At 44.0% G+C, this 19,606-nt stretch overlaps 1 protein-coding gene and 1 long non-coding RNA gene across 22 annotated transcripts in view; one reads left to right on the top strand and one right to left on the bottom strand.

Annotated features, from left to right (window-relative positions):
• The window catches only part of LOC139364242 (uncharacterized), a 53,552-nt gene that overhangs the window by 1,370 nt on the left and 32,576 nt on the right, over positions 1–19,606 (top strand). For 7 of the 13 annotated variants that reach the window (XR_011625734.1, XR_011625731.1, XR_011625735.1 and 4 more), the window contains 2 exons: positions 3,304–3,574; positions 8,394–8,492. This is a non-coding gene — a long non-coding RNA (uncharacterized lncRNA). Of the gene's footprint in view, positions 1–1,067; positions 1,256–3,303; positions 3,575–5,082; positions 5,253–8,393; positions 8,493–19,606 lie in introns of all 13 variants that reach the window. The other 6 variants (XR_011625733.1, XR_011625730.1, XR_011625736.1 and 3 more) reach the window with 5 other exon arrangements.
• Positions 17,269–19,606, bottom strand: part of LOC105471461 (NBPF family member NBPF3-like) — a 49,734-nt gene continuing 47,396 nt past the window's right edge. For all 9 annotated transcript variants that reach the window (XM_071099774.1, XM_071099769.1, XM_071099771.1 and 6 more), the window contains 3 exons: positions 18,907–19,079; positions 18,151–18,202; positions 17,269–17,512 (listed from right to left, as the gene is read on the bottom strand). In XM_071099774.1, the coding sequence (XP_070955875.1) occupies positions 17,269–17,512; positions 18,151–18,202; positions 18,907–19,079 (469 nt within the window). The remainder of the gene's footprint in view (positions 17,513–18,150; positions 18,203–18,906; positions 19,080–19,606) is intronic.

Here is a 19,606-nt window from a genome sequence, read left to right as displayed (position 1 = left end):
ATTGCAGTGAGCCATGATCATGGCATTGCACTCCCACCTGGATGGCAGAGTGAGACCCTGTCTCAAAAACAAAAACAAAAAGAAACCAAAAATCCAAAAGGGAATGAATTTTTACCAAGTGAGCCACCACAGATGAAGAAATAGAGCATGACTAGACTGGGGTCTATTTGTAGGAGTGGCATTGTTGATTTCAGATGTATATGGATGATAAAACTTGAGTGTTACATATTGTTGAACATTTTCCCAAAATGGTTGAACCATTTAACAGGGATATTCTTGTTACCCCACGTCCTTGCTGATGCCTGGCAGTTAAAAATGATTTTGCCATTCTTGTAGGGATGCAGTAACATATCAGTGTGGTTTCATTGAGACTGAGTATCTTCTATTGGCATTTATATGTCCTGTTTTGTGAAGGGCCTGTTAAATCTTTTTATCCGGTTTTCACTGATACGCTTATTTTTCTGTTGATTTGTAATACTTTATTCTGGATATACATCCTTTCTAGGATATATATGTATTGCTTTTCCCTTTTTTCAATCTGTAGCTTGGCTTTTTACTTTTTTAGTGGTGTTTTTTCATGAATGGAGATTCTCTTTTTTTGTTTGTTTTTGAGACAGGCTCTCACTCTGTTGCCCAGGCTGGAGTACAGTGGCACAATCACAGCTCACTGCAACCTTGACCTCCCAAGGCTTAGGGGATGTTCCTGCCTCTGCCCGGAAGTAGCTGAGACCTCCAGGGGAGCACCAGCACACTCAGCTCTTTTCTGTATTTTTAGTAGAGATGGGGTTTTGCCAGGTTGCATAGGCTGGTCTGGAATTCCTAGGCTCAAGCGATACACCTGCCTCGGCCTCCCAAAGTGTTGGGATTATAGGCATGAGCCACTGCACCCGGCCTGAGATTCTTAATTTTAATGAAATTATACTTTATCAATCTTTTCCTTGATGGTTACTACTTTTTGTGTCCTGTTTAAGAAATCAATGCCTAACCTAAGAGTATGAACACATTTTTGTGTGTTAACCTTATAACAATTTTATTTTAGTTTTTGCATTTTTTTTTTTTTTTTTCAGACAGGGCCTCACTCTATTGCCCAGGCTAGAGTGTGGTGGCAGCATGTCAGCTCACTGCAACCTCCACTTCCTGGTTCAAGCGATCCTCCCACCTCAGCCTCCTGAGTAGCTGGGACTGTAGGCGTGCGCCACCATGCCTGGCTAATTTTTGTACTTTTTGTAGAGATGGGGTTCAACATGTTTCCCAGGTTGGTTTGAAATCTTGGGCTCAAGTAATCTGCCCGCTTCAGCCTCCCAGAGTGCTGGGGTTACAGGTGTGAGCCACCCCACTTGGCTATGATCACTGTTTACTACATGGATGTGTCTGCTTGATCCAGCACCATTTATTGAAAAGACCATCCTTTTCCTTCTGCACCGTGTGGCACTTTTTTTCATAAATCGAATGACTGTATTGTCATCTGATTTCTGAAATTAGTGTGGTTCTGTTTCTGTTTCTGGATCAATCTGGGTAACAGTGAGATCCCATCTCTACAAAAAATAAAAAGAATAAATAAATGAATAACATTTAAAAAATAAGTGCGTAGAGCTGATGAAGTCATAGGTGATAATTTTAAAATGATTGTCTGTTTCTTGGCTACATACGGGTTTTGGTCCTTCAGATGTGTTGGGCGTTCGGGCAAAATGTATTAAGTGAATTATATGGTGTTCAGAATGATTGCTAGATGTTCTTTGTGAGTTGAATGAGATATAATTTGAGACTCACGGAGCTACAGTTTTCATTCTTTTATTTATTTATTTGTCTTTTAAAAATTTTTGCGTCTTCCTGTCAAGGCAGTAACTCTTTCATACTGAATTGTTCTTAGGTGTACTTAGTTCCCAGAACGCTGTATGGATTGCACCGAAATAAGTGTTCAGCCATTGAAAGGGCTCACGTGATGTGCTGTAAATAATAGTATTCTACATAATAGTTTGAGGACACATCGAATATATGTATTTTTTTTTTCTTGAGACAGTGTCTCGCTCTGTCACCCGGGCTGGAGTGCAGTGGTATGATCCTGGCTGTCTACAGCCTTGACCTCTCAGGCTGAAGCAGTCCTCCCACCTGAGCCTCCTTAGTAGCTGGGTCTACAGGAATGCACCACTATGCCCGGCTAATTTTCTATTTCTTTGTAGACAGGGTTTTCCTGTAGTGCCCCGACTGGTTACCAATTCCTGGGCTCAAATGGTCCTCCCACCTTGGCATCCCGAAGTGTTGGGATTACAGGCATCAGCCATCACACGTGGCCTTTTTTGTTGTAATAATTTTTATATTTTTCTAATTTAAAAGATTTACTACAATGTCTTACAGCTGTTATTTATGAATATTCATTGTTGTTGTTATGATGATTGTGTTTAATCTTATTTTCAATATTAGCTCCTGGAAATTAGAGATTTTGTCTCTTTTATTCACCACTGTATTCTCAATACTTGACCTTGCCTGGCATGAAAGAGATATTGAATGAATATTTGTTAAATGAATGAATGAATGAACATACTAATACCATATTCAGCAATCTCCAAGTATCACAGTTTTCACCATCTAACAAATAAAATAGCTTGTATAGAGCAGAGTCACAGTCAACCTGCCATAAGAGGAAATGTCAATGAAAAATAAACCTTTGTATGTGTAGCTGCTAAGATTTTGGGGCTTTTGTTACTGTAGCGTAACCTAGCGAAAGCTCAGCGAGACAGCATATACAATATATGTGTAGAGATAGACCAGATAGAGCAGTAGATGAGATTCCAAAGATAGTTCAGTAAGCATTAACTAACTACACCCACACTCTCTTAATTCCCTAACAGAAATAATCGAATTCTCATTCACTAAGATGTGCCTGAAATATTACTTACTTTTTGAAAACTTCCCTGGCTACTCAAGTATTTAGTCAGGACTCTTTATTTTTTTCCCCCCAGGCTGGAGTGCAGTGGTACCATCATAGCTCACTAACCTCTAACTGAAGGCTGAAGGAATCCTCCTGCCTCAGCCTCCCGAGTAGCTGAGACTCCAAGTGTGCACCACCATGCTGGTCTAATTTTTCAGTTTTCATTTCCAGAGACGGGGTCTTACTATGTTGCCCAGTCTGGTCAGGACTGTTGATTACATATGACAGAAACCCAACCAACTCTAGTTCCCCACGACCTTTCAAGCTGCTCTTTCCTGGGTCTTCCCAGTCTCCGTAAATGGCAGCTCCATCCTTCAAGTTGCCAAAGCCCCAAATCTCAATGTTAACCTTGATTTCTCTCTTTTATCTCACAGGCAATCTGAAGGCAAATCCTATTTCGACCCAGGCGAAAGTTCCTGGTGATTCAGGCTCTCACCAGCCGATTGTCCCTTCCTGTCTTCCTGAGGGTGTCTGGAGCTTCAGTGTTGTGTGCTCTCGGCCTCCACGCTGGGGTGCCACCGACTCCCACTGTCCAGGGCTTCCGGTGGACTCTCCGAGGCACTGATGCAGAAACTTCCCCATTCGGTGCACCAAGAGCAGCCTCACACGGTGTGGGCCGACATGAAGAGCTGCCGGATCCAACAGGTAAAAATCCCGAGGCATTGCCGGCTCGATAGGGTCACAGAGTCCTCTTTCTATTGTGACTCAGATGTGAAGGGAAGATGCCAAGGTCCCTAAACATCGCAGGGCCTTGCCTGGCATGAAACAGATATGAAATAAGTATTTGTTAAATGAATGAACGAATATTCACAGCGTGTGCTGCCCACGACCTGCAGTGCCGTGGTCAGGTGGAAGTGATTTTACTTCAGGAGAGGACAGTGTTCTCTCCAGGACTTTTCCTCAGTAGCTAGATCTGCATCCCTCTCCTCACTCTTCCCCTCTCACCCCCCATTGTCTGCCCCCTTTTCTCTCTGTTTCCACCCTGCTGTCCCCTTTCACCTGCTTTCTCCTCTTCAGCTTTTTTGGCTCATCCCCTCCCTGTCGCCCTGCATCCCCCAGGCTCAGGCCCCTACTCTCTCCTGGATGGGGAGATGTGTCTGGTTTTAGGCGGTGCCCTCTAGATGTGTCCAGGATGGGGAAACATGGCTCAGTTGACAGTATAATGGGTTAAAAGAGTGGCCACTTTTGAAGGCCTGTCCCATCTCCCATTCCAGAATCCTGTAGGACTTAGAATTTATGGGCCACAGTGGAATTCTTGGTTCCCCAGGACTTTGTGGTGGATGCCTTTTTTCCCTGAGCTTTCATGGGGTGACTGTTAGGTAGCAGGCCCTGCTCTGGGCTAGAGGCCCCATAATGAATAAATCTCAGGCCACTACCCCACGGAACCCACCACTGCAGGCATTGAGAAGGGGAGAAAGAAAGAGGCATGATTTGTTTGTGTCCTTCTCACGTGGCCGCCCACCAGGTCCTGGGGGAGTGGGAGCAAGTGCAAGGAGAGAAGTCCAGTGAGAAAGGCAAATGGATGACATCAGACCCAGGGACTGAGGCCCCCACATACAGCCAGGTAGATTCTGGAGTCTCTGGCAACAGTGGGCGAGAGAGAGAATGTGTTTCAGAGGAGGAGGAAGGGGTTGTATCCCATGGAAACACTATATGATTTTACAGTAGTGCGTCTTTCTCTAATCACTAGTTAGTGTGTTCCTGTTAATGGAAAATATTGGTGGTGTAAGTTCCCCCGATGTTCTCCTCTTCATGTATATTTGTTCCCTCCCTCCCTCCCTTTGTTCCTCCCTCTCTCCCTCCCTCCCTCCCTTCCCTCCCTACGTCCCTCCAACTCTCTTTCTCTCTCTTTATTCTTTCCCTCCCACCCTCCCTCCCTCCATCCCTTCCTTTCTCCCTCCCTCCCTTTCCTTTCTTCCTTTTTTCTTTTCTTTTTCTTTCTCTCTCATGCTCTCTCTTTTTTTTTCCTTTTTGTTCTCCCTACTGTTTTGAGTCGATCACACTGTATTGAAACGCACATTATTTACCAGAATCTCTGGAGCTGCTTCTGTGTTGCAGGCAGAGAGCTCATCCAGTAGCCCTTAGCTCCTCGCAGCGCCTCCTTTGATTTGTGGGTTCCACTGGGGCAGCTGCTGAGTCTCAGTGTTTTGTAGTCTTCACCAAGGTCTGCCCACCCAGATGGTTTGTACCTGTCCTTACCACAAACCTGCACTGTCTAGATTGCTGAGACTGCTTCTCCCTACTGACCTGCTGTTTTCCGGGGCACCCCAGGATTCGAGGTAAATGGCACAGGCCTGGAAATCTCCAACTGCTCTGACTCCAGGTTGGTGCACTTCAATGCCAAGTACTAACCACACAGGTACTAACTAACACTAACAGGATGCCACCAAAACCTTGATATGGGGCTGCTGCAACCTAATTTAAAAAAATTAATAGACATTATTATTATTATTATTTTTGAGACAGAGTGTCGCTCTGTTGCCCAGGCTGGAGTGCAGTGGCCGGATCTCGGCTCACTGCAAGCTCCGCCTCACGGGTTTAGGCCATTCTCCTGTCTTAGCATCCCGAGTAGCTGGGACTACAGGCGTCCGCCACCTCGCCTGGGTGGTTTTTTGGTATTTTTTAGTAGAGACAGCATTTCACCGTGTTAGCCAGGATGGTCTCGATCTCCTGACCTCGTGATCCGCCCACCTGGGCCTCCCAAAGTGCTGGGATTACAGGCTTGAGCCACCGCGCCCAGCCAATAGACATCATTTTTTAGAATAGTTGTAGGTTCCCAGAAAAATGGAGTGGATAGTACAGAAAATTCTCCTAGGCTCCCCTGTCCTCCAGCACACAATTTCCCCTATAAGTATGTTGTATTAATGTGGTCCATTCTTTCCAATTGATGAACCACTATTGATACATCATTATCAACTAAAGGCTATAGTTTACACAAGAGTTCATTCTTTGAGTTTCACAGATTATGGGTTTTGGCAATTACATAGTGTCCTAAATCCCCAATACAGCGTCATGCAAAATAGTTTCACTGCTGAAAATTCCCTGTGCTTCACCATTTCGTGCGTCCTCCTCTCTTCCTCCTGACAACCACTCATCATTTTACTACTTCTCTCTGTTTGACTTTCCAAGAATGTCCTAGAGTTGGAATCCTACAGTCTGTAGGTTTCCAGACTAACTTCTTTCTAGCATTATGTATTTTAAGTTCCTGCATGTCTTTTTATGACTTGATAGCTTGCTTTTTAGAATCACTGAATCAGATTTCGTTGTGGGGCTACAACACAGTTTGCTTATTCATTCACTTGGTGAAAGACGTCTTGCGTACTTCCAACTTTTGGCAATTATGAATAAAATTGCTATAACTACTTATGTGCAGGATTCTGAGTGAACTTAAGTTTTCCAGAGTGACTGTACCCTTTTCATTTCTACTAGCTATGGAGAGTTCTGGTTGCTCCTCATCTTTGAGAGCATTTGGTGTGTTCACCTTTTTGCATTTTAGCCATTCTAATAGGTTTCCACTGATATCTCATTGTTGTTTTAGTGTGCAATTCCCTAAAGCCAAATGATTTTGAGCATCTTTTTCATATACTTATTTGCCATCTGTATATCTTATTAATGAGGTGTACAGATTTTCACCTACTTTTTTTCTTTTTTTCTTTTTTTTTCTTCCTTTGTGTTGTTTAGTTCTCAGAATTCTTCATATATTTTGGACAGCAGTTTTTCCATCAGATTATTTTGTAAATATTTTCTGCCAGTCGGTGACTTGCTTTTTCCATTCTCTTAACAGTGTCTTTCACAGAGCAGAAGTTTTTAATTTGAACGAGGCTCCACTTAATTTTCTTTCATTAGTAGATTGTGCTTTTGGTTTTGTATCTAAGAAGCCATCATCGAACCCAAGATCCCCGAGACTTTCTCCGATGTTACCTCCTAGGATCCTTATGGTTTTGCACCTTACATTTACATGTGAGATTTATTTTATAAAGGGTATAACATGCACACCGGGATTTATTTATATATTTTTTGCATGTGGTTATCCAGCTGTTGTAGCACCACTAGGTGGAAAGGGTAACTTCCCTGCTTTAAGTTGTCTCTAAACCTTCATGGAAGATCAATGGACTGTAGGTAGGCCTGTTTCTGGGCTCTGTATTCTTTTCCGTGGATCTATTTGTGTGTGTGTTTTCTCTTTTCACCAGCTTCACACTATTTAGGTTACTGTAGCTTAATGTAAATCCTGAAGTTGGCAGTGCCAAACCTCAGGGGGGTTTTCAGAACTTCATCTTGAGAACCTGGTTGAGATCATTGTAGTAAAACTTGGAAATATGTGAGATTCCCCCTTAGTCTGGTTCTCAAGGAGTTTTTAATGCGCTAACCAGGCCACCCTCAGCTTCTAGTGATCTGTCAATACCATTTAAGTTCTTCTCCCACTTGCTGTCCCCAGTAGCTTCTCTTCCTGTGAGCTCTGACTCCCTGTGTGTTCGCCTGTCTTTCCCTTTTTTAGGGTGGCAGTTTTCCCTGTGACTTCAATTCTCTGGTCCATCCTAGAAGGGTTGACTTTCAGTTCCTTCAACCTTTTGCTAGCTGTGAGGACGAGTGATGACTGCCTAGCTCTTTCCATGTTGGACTAGAAACCCAAAAGTTCGTTTAAAGAATGACTTGTTATAAAAGTCACCCGTTGTCAACATACGTCTCAATGATTTCAGCTGATTTATGGAATTGTGCAGCCATCGGCAGAGTTTCTACTTCAGCACATTTTGTCGCTTCCCCAAATTCCCTTGAACCTCTTTGTAGTCATTTCCTAATCCCTGGTCCCCATGACTGGGTCTGAATAGAATGAATATTTGGAAAGCAGACTTCATTGTATTTACATTTTCATGTGTTTGGGACTTTATATAGTGGACTATTGTGTTCATTTTGTGACAAGTAGAGAAGAGATTGCATTCTAGTGATGGTTTTTTTGGGAAACATAACAGTAGTCCTGTTTATGGCTCTCCTTGAATTGGTTCATCTGTGTTGGTGACCGGTATTTGCTACCAGACCTTGTCTGGTGAGCAAAAGAAAAGCAATTTTAAAAAATCTGCTATTAAAATCGAGATGATACATTTTCACATAATAATATGTGGAGTTAAGTAATGAACCATCTTTATTAATTAATTAATTTATTTTTGAGGTGGAGTTTTTGCTCTATTCCTCGGGCTGGAATGAAATGGCGTGATCTCCGCTCACTGCAACCTCCACCTCCTAGGTTCAAGTGATTCTCCTGCCTCAGCCTCCTGAGTAGCTGGAATAATAGGCGCCCGCCACCATGCCTGGCTAATTTTTGTGTTTTTAGTAGAGACAAGCTTTCTCCATGTTGGCCAGGTTGGTCTCTAACTCTTGGCTTCAAGTGATCCACCTGCCTTGGCCTCCCAAAGTGCTACAATTACAGACATGAGCCACGGCTTGACCTCAGCCATTTTTATTCTTTCAGAAATGTGATTGATAACAGTAAAGCCGCACTCCTTACGTGCCTGAAATATCCCTCATTGTCTTCTTCAGGTGGCAAGGGCTCTGGAACAGCCACATAAAGGTGAGGGCAATATTTTTTTTCATTGATTGATTGGTTGGTTGATTTTTTTTCTGTTAGAGGGGTTAGCATCCATGTATCTGAAATTGAAATTCAAGAGGAGAGACAGACACCTGTACTAGTTTTCTCTTGCTGCCAATGATCACATTACCACAAATCAGTGGTTTGAAACCACAGAAGTCTGGAATGAAGTGGCTGGGTTCTCTGATCAGAGTCATGTGAGGCTATAATCCAGGAATGGGCTGGCTGTGTTTTTTTCTAGAGCTCAAGCAATTTGTTTCAAAGTTCACTACAGATATTGAAAGAGTTTCTATTCTTGTTTGTGGGGGACTGAGGGCCCTTTGTCTTTGCTGACTGTCATCCAGGAGACAGTCTGACTCCAGAGGCCACCTGCTTTCCTCCTTCCCTGTCTTTCCATCATCAACCAATAATAACTCATGCAGTCTTTCTCAAGCTCCTACCATCTCTGACTTGTTCTCCAACCAGCCCCAGAAAGTTGTCGTGTATGAAGTGATGTGATTAGATCCAGTTCATGCAAGTAACCTCACCAGCTTAAAATCATATAACTGGCATATAACAACATAATCACAGGAATGGTGTCTCATCACTTTAACGGGCATTGGAGACAAGGGTGTGGCATGTTGGGGGACCATTTCAGAAATTCCATCTACCACAGTATTCACATTCCCCCAATTGCAAAATGCATTCACCCTCTCCCCTAAGGTTTCCCAATCTCATGTCATTAAAGCATTAGTTCAACATGAAAAATGTCATATAGACCACATCAGATGAAAAGTTTAAAATCCCATTTAAAACATCCACACCAGGTGTGGATGAGGCTTCTGAGGGTGTCCATGAAGTACAGATCCTTGACATAATTCCCTTTCCTCCGTCGACCTGTGAAACTGAATGAACAGCTTATCTTCCCCTAATGTGAAATGACGGGACAGACATGGAATAACAACTACAGTGATTCTAGTTCAAAATGAGGGAATAAGGAAGGGATAAAGAAGTCACTGACCCAAAATAGTTTGGAAATGGAGCTGGGCAAAATCCAGCAGGCGTTTCTTAATTAGGATCCACAGCCTGGGACCGACCCGCTGTCCTGTGAGTCTTTGCCTCTGGGCTCTCTGCTCTGCATTTCTTCAGACCATGATTATTCATCTCTTTTCTCGCACTCTTTTGTGTATGGCTCCTATTGCATTCAAAATGTTTTTGAGATTCTTCCATGTTGTTTTGTGTGTCAACAGTTTGTTCCCTTAGGCTTTCCATGGAATGACTGTATTACAGTTTATTGATCCATTGTTGTATTGACAGATGCTTGAATGTTTCCAGTTTTTCCTATTATGAATTAAAGTGCCATGGACATTCTTGTATAAATCATTTTCTGGACATATGTTTTAATATGCTGGGGAAACTGCAGGCAGCACCTCTGTCGCCCTGATACAATGGGCACTGCTTAACCTAGCAAAGAAGAGGTGACCGCGACCTTGGCAAGTGCAGCTCCCACGGAGTGGTGAGGGCAGAGGCTCATTGGAGTCGGTTTATGAGCTGGAAGAAGGAGAGGAATCGCAGACAAGTGAAGGAAATATTTTGAGGAATTTTCTTGTGAATGGAAGGTGAGAAACAGGGGAGAAGAAAGTGGGTCAAAGATATTGTGCTTTTTAGGCCGAGTGAGGTGGCTCACACCTGTAATCCCAGCATTTAGGGGGGCCGACGCGGGCGGGTCACTTGAGGTCGGGAGTTCTAGACCAGCCTGGCCAACATGGTGAAACCCTGTCTCTACTAAAAATACAAAAATTAGCCAGGTGTGGTGGTACACTTCTGTAATCTCAGGTACTCAAGAGGCTGAGGCATGAGAATCACTTGAAGCCAGGAGGCGGAGGTTGCAGTGAGCCGAGATTGCGCCACTATATTCCAGCCTAGGCGACAGAGTGAGACTCTGTCTCACACAAAAAAAGCAACTGTGCTTTTTGTTTTATTTGGAGATGAGAGAAATAATAACTCATTGGGTGCAGCTGGCAGTGCCTCCTGAAGAAGGAGGAATGGGCTTGGGATGCCCTTGAGTGGCTGTGGGGCTGGGAGCGGCCACGTGGCCATGGACACTGTGGGGCCGGTTCACTGGGCAGCCACAGGAAGGAAGGTGCCTTTGAGCATAGATCGTGTCCCTGTGTGGGGAAGGTGACTTTTGGTTGCTTGTGTTTTCTCAGGGGTCTGGGAAGCAGCAGTGGCAGCTGAGGGTGAGGTGGAAGGGAGGAGTGGCCAGGTGTCCCCTGAACCTGGGAGAGAGGATGGCGTAGAGCAGGTGCCCACAGACTCTTTCTGTAAAGGACCAGATAGTAAATAATTTAGGCTTTGCCAGCCAGTCTCTGTTGCAACTCCTCAGCCCTGGCCTTGGAGCTCAGAAGCAGCCTGAGAGGATTTGTAAACAAACGGGCATGGAGGTGTTCCCACAAAACTTGATTTACAAAAATAGGCAGCAGGCTGGCTCTGGCCTGCTTAGACTCCTGGCCCTCGACCTCGCCTCCAGACCAGGGGTCTTCAAAGCATGGTCCCTGGGACTCCAGCATCAGCGTTATCTGGGACTTGTGAGAAATGCAGATTCTCGGACCCCACCCCAAGTTCATGGAACCAGTGACTGAGTCGCTGCAGTGTTTCCAAACTAAGTTGAGTTTGTGATTCTGGAATTCTGAAAGTTAGCTCAGCAGCTAGACCCAAGAGAGTGAGGTGTGGGGTGGGCTACACGCCCTGTTAAAGGCACAGGCATCCCAGCCCCCAGCCCCTTCTTCAAGCCTGTGTGAGGACATCCTGCCTGCCATGGGCCATGTTTGCTTATGCAGCCTCCATGGGGGGCTCCCTGGGGACGGGCTGTGGTGATGACTCTGCTCTCAGCAGAACCCTCCATTCTGCAGGCCTGGTTCCCTGTCCACGCCCCTCAGCTACTCAGGGGAACCTGGGGGCAGGAGCTCCGTTTCTTGTAGGGGCAGCCTCCCACAGCAGGAGGGCTCAGCCAGGGTTCAGTGAATGAAGAAACGCAGTGTCCTCTGATCGAAAGCACAGCATCTTTACTAGTTTAATGACAGTTTTTTAGTGACTTTAGTGAGATGATTTGATTTCCTGCCTCTGAGTCATCTAAGAGCAAAATGCATGAGCTGCTAATGGGCTGAAAGAGAGGCTGCCCTTGAGGATGCTCCAGCCCCCCAGTGCTGCAGGGATTCAATCACCCCAAAGCCAGGTAACCAGCCTCGGCCTCCCAAAGCTCTGGGATTATAGGCGTGATCCACCGTGCCTGGACTGAATGAGGGTCTTTAAGAAAAAAACTCCAGGGGATGGTCACCAACCCGTGCCGCCTCCTCTGAGGTTAGCATGGTGCTGGATCTTCTCTGCATCTTCTGTCCTTGTTTTTGGTTTTCATTTTGGTTTCCTCCGTCACCCAGGCCGGAGTGCAGTGGCACGATCATGGCTCACTGCAGCCTCGACCTCCCAGGCTCAACCAAGTCCAGCTAATTTTTTTTTTATTTTAATGTTTTTGTAGAGAATGGGTCTCTACAAAAAAAGTCTCTATGTTGCCCAGGCTGGTCTCAAATTCCTGTGCCCAAGCGATCCTCCTGCCTCGGTCTAACAAAGTGCTGGTATTCCAGGCTGGTCCCTTTTGCCAGCAGGTCTGCTCATGTGCTCACATCACTCACTCAGAGGAGACCTCTGTTATTAGGGGGACCTAGACCTAGGCTGCCTGGACCCCAGGGAGGGAGGTTGTTTGGGAATCCCCTCCCTTACTTTGCTTTTCTTCCCACGAACCCGGCTTCCTGGTGATGGAAGGTCACCAGGAAAAAGAAGAGTGAGAAAAAAAGCCAATCCGCCACTTGGCTGTCAGGTTTCCTACCAATTTCATGGGTTGGTGTGGACGGGCGGGGCTGCGTTTTGAGCCCAGACCATCACTTTGCCCATGGGTGCAGGACCACGTGACCTCGAGCAATGTTCAGGAGTTGTCTGTGTACAAGTACTGCAGCTTGTTAAACAAAGTTATTCCCAGGTGTATTATTCTTATTGATGCTAATATAAATGAAATCATTGCGTCAATTTTCTTCTCGGATTGTTCATTGCTAACACAATGGATTGTTTGCTGAATGTTTGCTAAATTCACTTATTAACTCTGTGTGTGTGTGTGTGTGTGTGTGTGTGTGGTATCTGTGAGCATGTATGTGTGTTTGCCTTTGTAATTATTATTTGGGATTTTCTATCCATAGGATCACACCATCTGCAAATTGAGATCGTTTTGTTTTCTGTTCAAAAATATTTTATCTCATGTTTATATTTGAAAGATCATTTGACCAGGTGTAGAATTGTAGGCGACAGTTTCTCTAAGTGCTTTATTGCAAACTTCTTGTTTGTAAAGTTTCCTATGAGAAATCTTATGCCATCCTTCTAGGCAGTGCTCTGTATGGAACATGTTCTTTCACCTTTGATTACTTTTAGGATTTCCTTTTGAGCACTGGTTTTGATGGATTTGATTCAGGTGTTCCTTGGTGAACTTTTCTTCATGTTTCTTGTTCTTAGAATATTTGTATTTCTGTAATATTGGAAGTTTATGCTTTCCATGGAGCTTCTAAATCTTCCATCCAATGTTTTAAATATCTTTGTCTCTCTTCTCCACTACACGCCCTTCAGGGATTCCATTGAGCCCTCTAGAGGGTGTTTAAAGTTTTTATACTGATGGTCTTTTTATGTTTTCAAGTCATTTGTGACTGTGTGTTTCATTTATGTTAGTTTCAACTTCTATTCCTTCTAGTTCAATAATCTTCCCTTCCGCAATGTTTAATCCAGTGCCTTCCTCCATTTCAGACTGTAAATCATAGTTTTTATCTAGAGAATTTGATATTTAAAAAATCTTCAACCTCTCCACTTAATTAAAATAAAATTATACTGTTTTTAATGTCCTTTTCTTCTATTTCCAACATGTGTCTCAATTTCAACTAGATCATTAGATTCTTCATTATGTGTCATGTTTTCCTGCTTCTTTGGCTGCTTGATATTCTTTTATTTTTATTTCTTTATTTTTTGGGGGATGGAGTTTTGCTCTCGTGCCCAGGCTGGAGTGCAATTGTGTGATCTCAGCTCATTGCAACCTCCGCCTCCCAGGTACACAAGCGATTCTCCTGTCTCAGCCTCCCCAGTAGCTCACATTACAGGCATGCGCCGCCATGCCTGGCTAATTTGTTTTGGATTTAGTAGAGACGGGGTTTCACCATGCTAGTCAGGCTGGTCGTGAACCCCTAACCTCAGGCGATCCACCCAGCTGCTTGATATTCTAAGATTTGATGCTGGAGCTTCGCTGTCAATGCTCAAAAGTGCCCAGACACCATTCGACCCCAGTGTCGATGCACACCCAAGCTTTTGCAACAGGAGAGGTGGAGAGAGCAGAGATGAGTGTGCTGCAACATGCTGGTAGATGGCACCCCAGTTGTGCTTGGGGCTTTCCTATGCCTCATACAACAATGGGCCTTCCTTAATATTTCCCTTAAGAACCACCCGACTTCATGCCCTGTCTCTCTGTCCAAACACCAGGACAGTCCTCTCACCAGTCTCAACCAGCCAATGGATTGACAAACCTCCAGATATGATTCAGTGGAGAAGGCGCTCCCTTATCAACAAATTTTGTAGAAACAACTGGACATGCATATCCCCAAAGGAAAAAAATTCACCTGAACCTCAATACTCACTCAAAAACTAACTCAAAATGGATTATGCAACTAAATATAAACTATAATACTAGAAAAGCATAGCAGAAGTAGGAGGATAGGAGAGAGCAAGTCCACCTAGGATGATGACCGCTGAATTTCTCAACGGACACTTCAAAGCCCTAGGGGTTAGAGAGTCAAAACTCCCACCTGTAACCCTGGCCCTAAACACCTGGGCTAGGGAACACTATGGCCCTCAGGAGATTGTCTTTAGCTGGGTCTGAGAGCCACACAACTGCAGAGGGAGCAGGAGACACTATGCAAATCCAGGCCAGAACAGCAGGGCGGGCCTGTTCATGACAGAACACAGGTAAAACTACCCTCAGAAAGAGCGTGTGGAGAAACAGATCATGCCTGAGACCTGGTGGATTAGAGCACTGGCTACTGGGGAATTGAAAGGAAGGGGCTTCACCGTGCAGAGGACCAGAGGTGCCAATCTTGGAAACGCAGAATTGCTGGGAGATGGGGAGGCAGGAACAGAGGAAGCATCCTCTGGAGACTCGTGGTGAAGAGAACACATGAACGAAGTAACTGGCAGAAATTAGAGGTCCTGGTAGAACAAAATTGAATCCCACAATGAGAACATACACCGTGTATGTCCCCCAGGGAAGACAGTATCTCCTAAAAACTCAAGAAAAATCATTTTGGGCGAGTACCTTATATCCAGTCATGCGATCCATGCAAGACCATGAGAAAAGATTATTAAACATGCTAAGCTCAGCGAGACCTGATTCCCTCAGGAGGACTCTGTTAAGGATGAGTACCACTCAGCAAGTGATGACTGTGACATTCACTGTTGAATAGCTCATGAGCATTAATATATTTAATTGTGGATCTTACCAAAAACCAAGGTGGGGCCAAGATGACAATCACAGAATGTCACTGGTGTATGTTTAGGTTCAAATACTATTATGAGAAGTGGCAGGCCGGGCGCGGTGGCTCACACCTGTAATCCCAGCACTTTGGGTGGATGAGGTGGGCTGATTACAAGATCAGGAGATCGAGACCATCCTGGCTAACACGGTGAAACCCTGTCTCTACTAAAAAATACAAAGAAAAAAAAAAAGAGAAGTGGCAGGTAAGGGAGGTAGTAGAAAGATAACGCATATGTAATTTGCTGTCTTATGGAAATCTTTGAGGTTGAAAGTCATAATTTAAAACATATAAAACAAATATTAGAAGTGTGTCTAGTTCAAAGGGGGGAAAACTATCAAAAACATTTTTAGTGCAATATTAAACAGGAGCTATGCAACCCTTCCTAAATGCCAAAGGCACACACAGACACACACACACACACACACACACACACACACACACTCTCTCACAAAGAATAAAATAATTAGAATCAAGAAATGTAGTAAATATATTCTGCTACATATGATAAACATAGTCTACAATGTGGAAGAGATTAGAAAATAAACAGGGAAATGAAAATTTTTTTATTAATTTGTATCAGAACCCACCAAAACCAATCAGCATAATAAAAGATTCTAACACTGAATGTAAAAAACAATCCAACAGTCCAGAGCGATAGGCAAACGTTTTTAATTGTATAGGGTAAAATAACTTTGGACAAAAATTAAAACTCAGGCAGAGAATGTTTTTTTTTTTTCAACAGCGGACACTAGCCAAAACAGAGGCAGAGTAAAAATTGAGACAGAAAATTTCCAGTGTAGAGATATGGATATAATAATAGACACAGGCAGGGATGATTAATAAACGATAAAGTGTTTAGAGGATGATGATTGGAATACATGACGTTTATACTTTTAGAAACCACTTTCCCAAATACTTCATTATAAGTAAGGTGTCTCTAAAAGCAACAGATCTCCTAGACCCCTCCTTAACCAAGTAACCAGTCCTGATATCATGATAATGGTGATGGACAAACTAGACCTTCTATGCCCGCAGATAGACAGACTGAGGTTGGAAAGTCACAGTATTGACTCTGCAGTGTTCCTGGCAAAACGTTTAGGCTGAATTGAATCATGAAGACATTTTCAGACAACTTCAGAATGTAGATCATTGAGCCAGACAGCTGACCTGTCCTCTACAAATGAGTCCATGTCACCACAATCAATGACAACAACAAAAAGATGAGGAAATATTTGGGGTTCAAAATAAAGAAATGTAGCTACAGTACCTTTTTACTTTCTTTGAACCCAAAATATCTCTTCTCCTTTTTGTTGTGAGATTCGTGGTGACATGGACTGTGTGAAGGAGACAGGCCAGTCGTCCTGCTCAGTGTTCTACATTCTGCAGTTGTCCGGTGATTACCTCCTATGAAACTCAGGCTAAGCGTTTTCTGCAAGAACATGGCATTGTTCATATTCTGCACCGGCAGAGTCCCGGGTGACATGCTGTCTCCTGCCAGCGGCTCCTGGCTCCTGTTCTTTACAGGATGGAATTGAGAGGAGCAGGGCTAAGGGCTCTCCACACTGTTTGTCCATCTAGCTGTGGTCTTCCTAAGTATTGATAGCAATTGGAGGCTGAAGGACTGTGGCTTCTCTAACCAAAGGTGCCTAGTGGGTTAACAATTGTCAAGAGCAGTCAGTGGTTCTGAAATACAATCCTCAGCCAAGGATCCCTCCTGTGTTACACATGGATCAGCTAAAACAAACCAACACTGAAGATACAAAGAATGGGGGGAGGTTGTTTGAAACCAGGGTAACACCTTTGGATGACTTAAACACAAAGATGACACTGACCTTGAGCAGGTATAGAAGCTGAGACATGCCCGTAAAATGAAATCCCTGAGGAACTTTGTAGCTACCCAGAGATACCTGGTTCAAATCAGAATATCTCACATTCACTCCCGGCATGTGCTGCAGAGTTATGTGAACGTGTCACACCTAACTTGGGTCCACTGTCTTCAGACTGAGCACAGGTTGCCACTGCATGGTCTGAGAATGGAATAGAGTTCTGCCCACTTTCCTATCCTATGTCTGGGATTCCAAACGGAACTACAGTTTCATTCAAACCTACATGTGCCTGTAAGTCCTGCCTGCGGCAATGACATCTCTCAGCTTAGGAAGGGCTGCTTAGTGTGGGAATATGACTCCCATCTGGAAGCCCAGGTGGAACCTTATCATCGTCAAAGTAAAAAACCCATTGTCCACGTCAAGGGCCAAGCTGACGTGCTGTTCCTCAAGTGAGTAAAAGCCACTTGTGTAGTGCTGGAATGAGTCAGGTAGTTGAAAGTAACTTGAAGGAGTCCAATAACATCCATTCAGTGAGTCCTGCAAGACTTCAGGCTCTTCTGCTTCCATCAGCACCCCGTTGAGCCTGGAAAACGAGATGATACTAAAGAAGCAGCCAGGGGAAATCAGACACCGCAGAGCCCCAACTAGATTTCAGGGGTCACATAGGGAAGTGGTTAAAAAAGGAAAAGGATAGATCTTTTTAATGAGGTAAACCATTGTTGCCTTTATGTTGGGATAGAACAGGGCCAGGTAGAAAACAATGAAAGAGAAAGACAGAGAGAGAGAGAAAGAGAGAGAGAGAGAGAGAGAGAGAGAGAGAGAGAGAGAGAGAGAGAGAGAAAGCGAGCTGAGTGAATTGGCCAGGTGACACACTGATAAGGGAGTAAAAGGACACTCTAAGTTAGTGCCCGGATGACACACAGCAAACAGTGATTATGAAGAGTGAGCTCAATAGTTTTCCGTAAAATGTGATTAAAATTCAATGCAGTCGCCATGAGAGTACAGCTTTTGAGGTATGGTCAACCTATGGTACATTAGTCAATGATAAGGGGAGGAAGAAATGGAAACCTAAACCTCTACTGCAATGAAAACCAACAGCAATGTCAGTAGGAGTAATTCAGCTTTCGTTGAAAACATGAAACCAAACACACTGCTTTCCCCTGGATCTGTCGTCTCCAGGTATTAAGAAAGAATTAAGCGTCCACAATTGCTGAAAGTTACCTGGGGCATGGTGGGTTTTGATCTTCTTCCCCTTCTTGGTACTTTTCAATTTCTGCAATAAATTCAGACACATGAAGCTGATTCTCCTACGCACATAACAATCCACTGTCTAATCCTTACACAGGGACCTAAGGCTCCTCAGCATAAGAGTAAGACACTGTGGGAGATATATTTCAGAAGGCCTGAAGGCTGGTCATGATAGAGATTCCTTGGTTTTTGTCCCAGAAACTAAGGGTAAAATGTCCCTTTTCTGGTAGATCGTTATCCCAATATCATTTGTCCCAAGTTTGTGCAAATGGTTATGCCATATTTTTCCAATCAATTTAAAGCAAATGCCCTCAAGTGATTTCTAGGAGAAAAACTGCAATATTCAGCCCTGTCTCATCAAATCCTCAGATTGTTCATGGTTGTGAGGATTTTAGACACTGAAATTAGAGTGAGAAAGGAAATCTGGAAACCCTTGAGTCAAAATCATAGTTCTCTGAATTTGTCACATCTGCCCAGGTCCAATGTCTTGAGAGTAGAATCAGAGTGCCACAGGCATGGCTTGAGACTAGGGAGAGAGCCATGCTCACTGACCCATCCCATGTCTGGGCTTCCAGGTGGAACTAGAGTTTCATTGAACCTACATGTGCCTATAGGTCCTCACTGCAGCAGTGACATCTCTCAGCTCAGTAACGGCCACTTGGAACAGGAATATGATCTCTATACGGAAGACTCAGTGGATCCTCATCAGCTTCAGAGAAAGGTACTCACCATCCACGCCAAGAGAAAAGCCAACGTGTTGTTCCTCCAATGAGTAAAGGGAACTTCCCTGGGGATGGCATGAATCGGGAAGCTCAAGATAACTGTAAGGAGTCGAGTAATATCTATCCAGTGAGTCCTGCAAGACTTCAGGCTCTACTACCTCCAGCAGCTCTCTGCTGAGCCTGGAAAAGTAGAAAAAGTAAAGAATAAGTCAGGAGACATCAGACACAACAGAGCCCCAACTAGATTTCATGGGTAGCACAAGGAAGTGGTCAAGAAAGAAAAATGATAGATCCATGAATGAGGTAACAAATTATTGCCTTCATGTTGGGACAGAACAGGGCCAAATGGAAAAGGATGAAAGAGAAAGACAGACAGAGAACAGAGGCAGAGAGAGAGACAGAGAGCACTTGGTGAGTTGTCCAGGTGACACACTGATGAGGGAGTAACAGGACACTCTGAGTTAGTGCCCTCAGGACACACAGCATACAGTGATCATGAAAAGGCTGTGATCAATAATTTTCCATCAAATGTGCTCAAGTTTCCATGTAGTCACCATGAGAATAGAGCTTTTGAGATATGGTCCACCTACAGTAGGTTAGTAAATGATAAGGGGAGGAAGAAATGGGAACCTAAATATGTAATGCAATGAAAACCAACAGCAATGTTAGTAGGAATAATTCAGGCTTGGTTGAAAAGATGTAATCAA

The sequence above is a fragment of the Macaca nemestrina genome, chromosome 1 (assembly GCF_043159975.1).
Source record: "Macaca nemestrina isolate mMacNem1 chromosome 1, mMacNem.hap1, whole genome shotgun sequence".
In the NCBI taxonomy this organism is placed as follows: Eukaryota; Metazoa; Chordata; class Mammalia; order Primates; family Cercopithecidae; genus Macaca; species Macaca nemestrina.
This window is presented reverse-complemented; position numbering and strand designations above follow the sequence as displayed.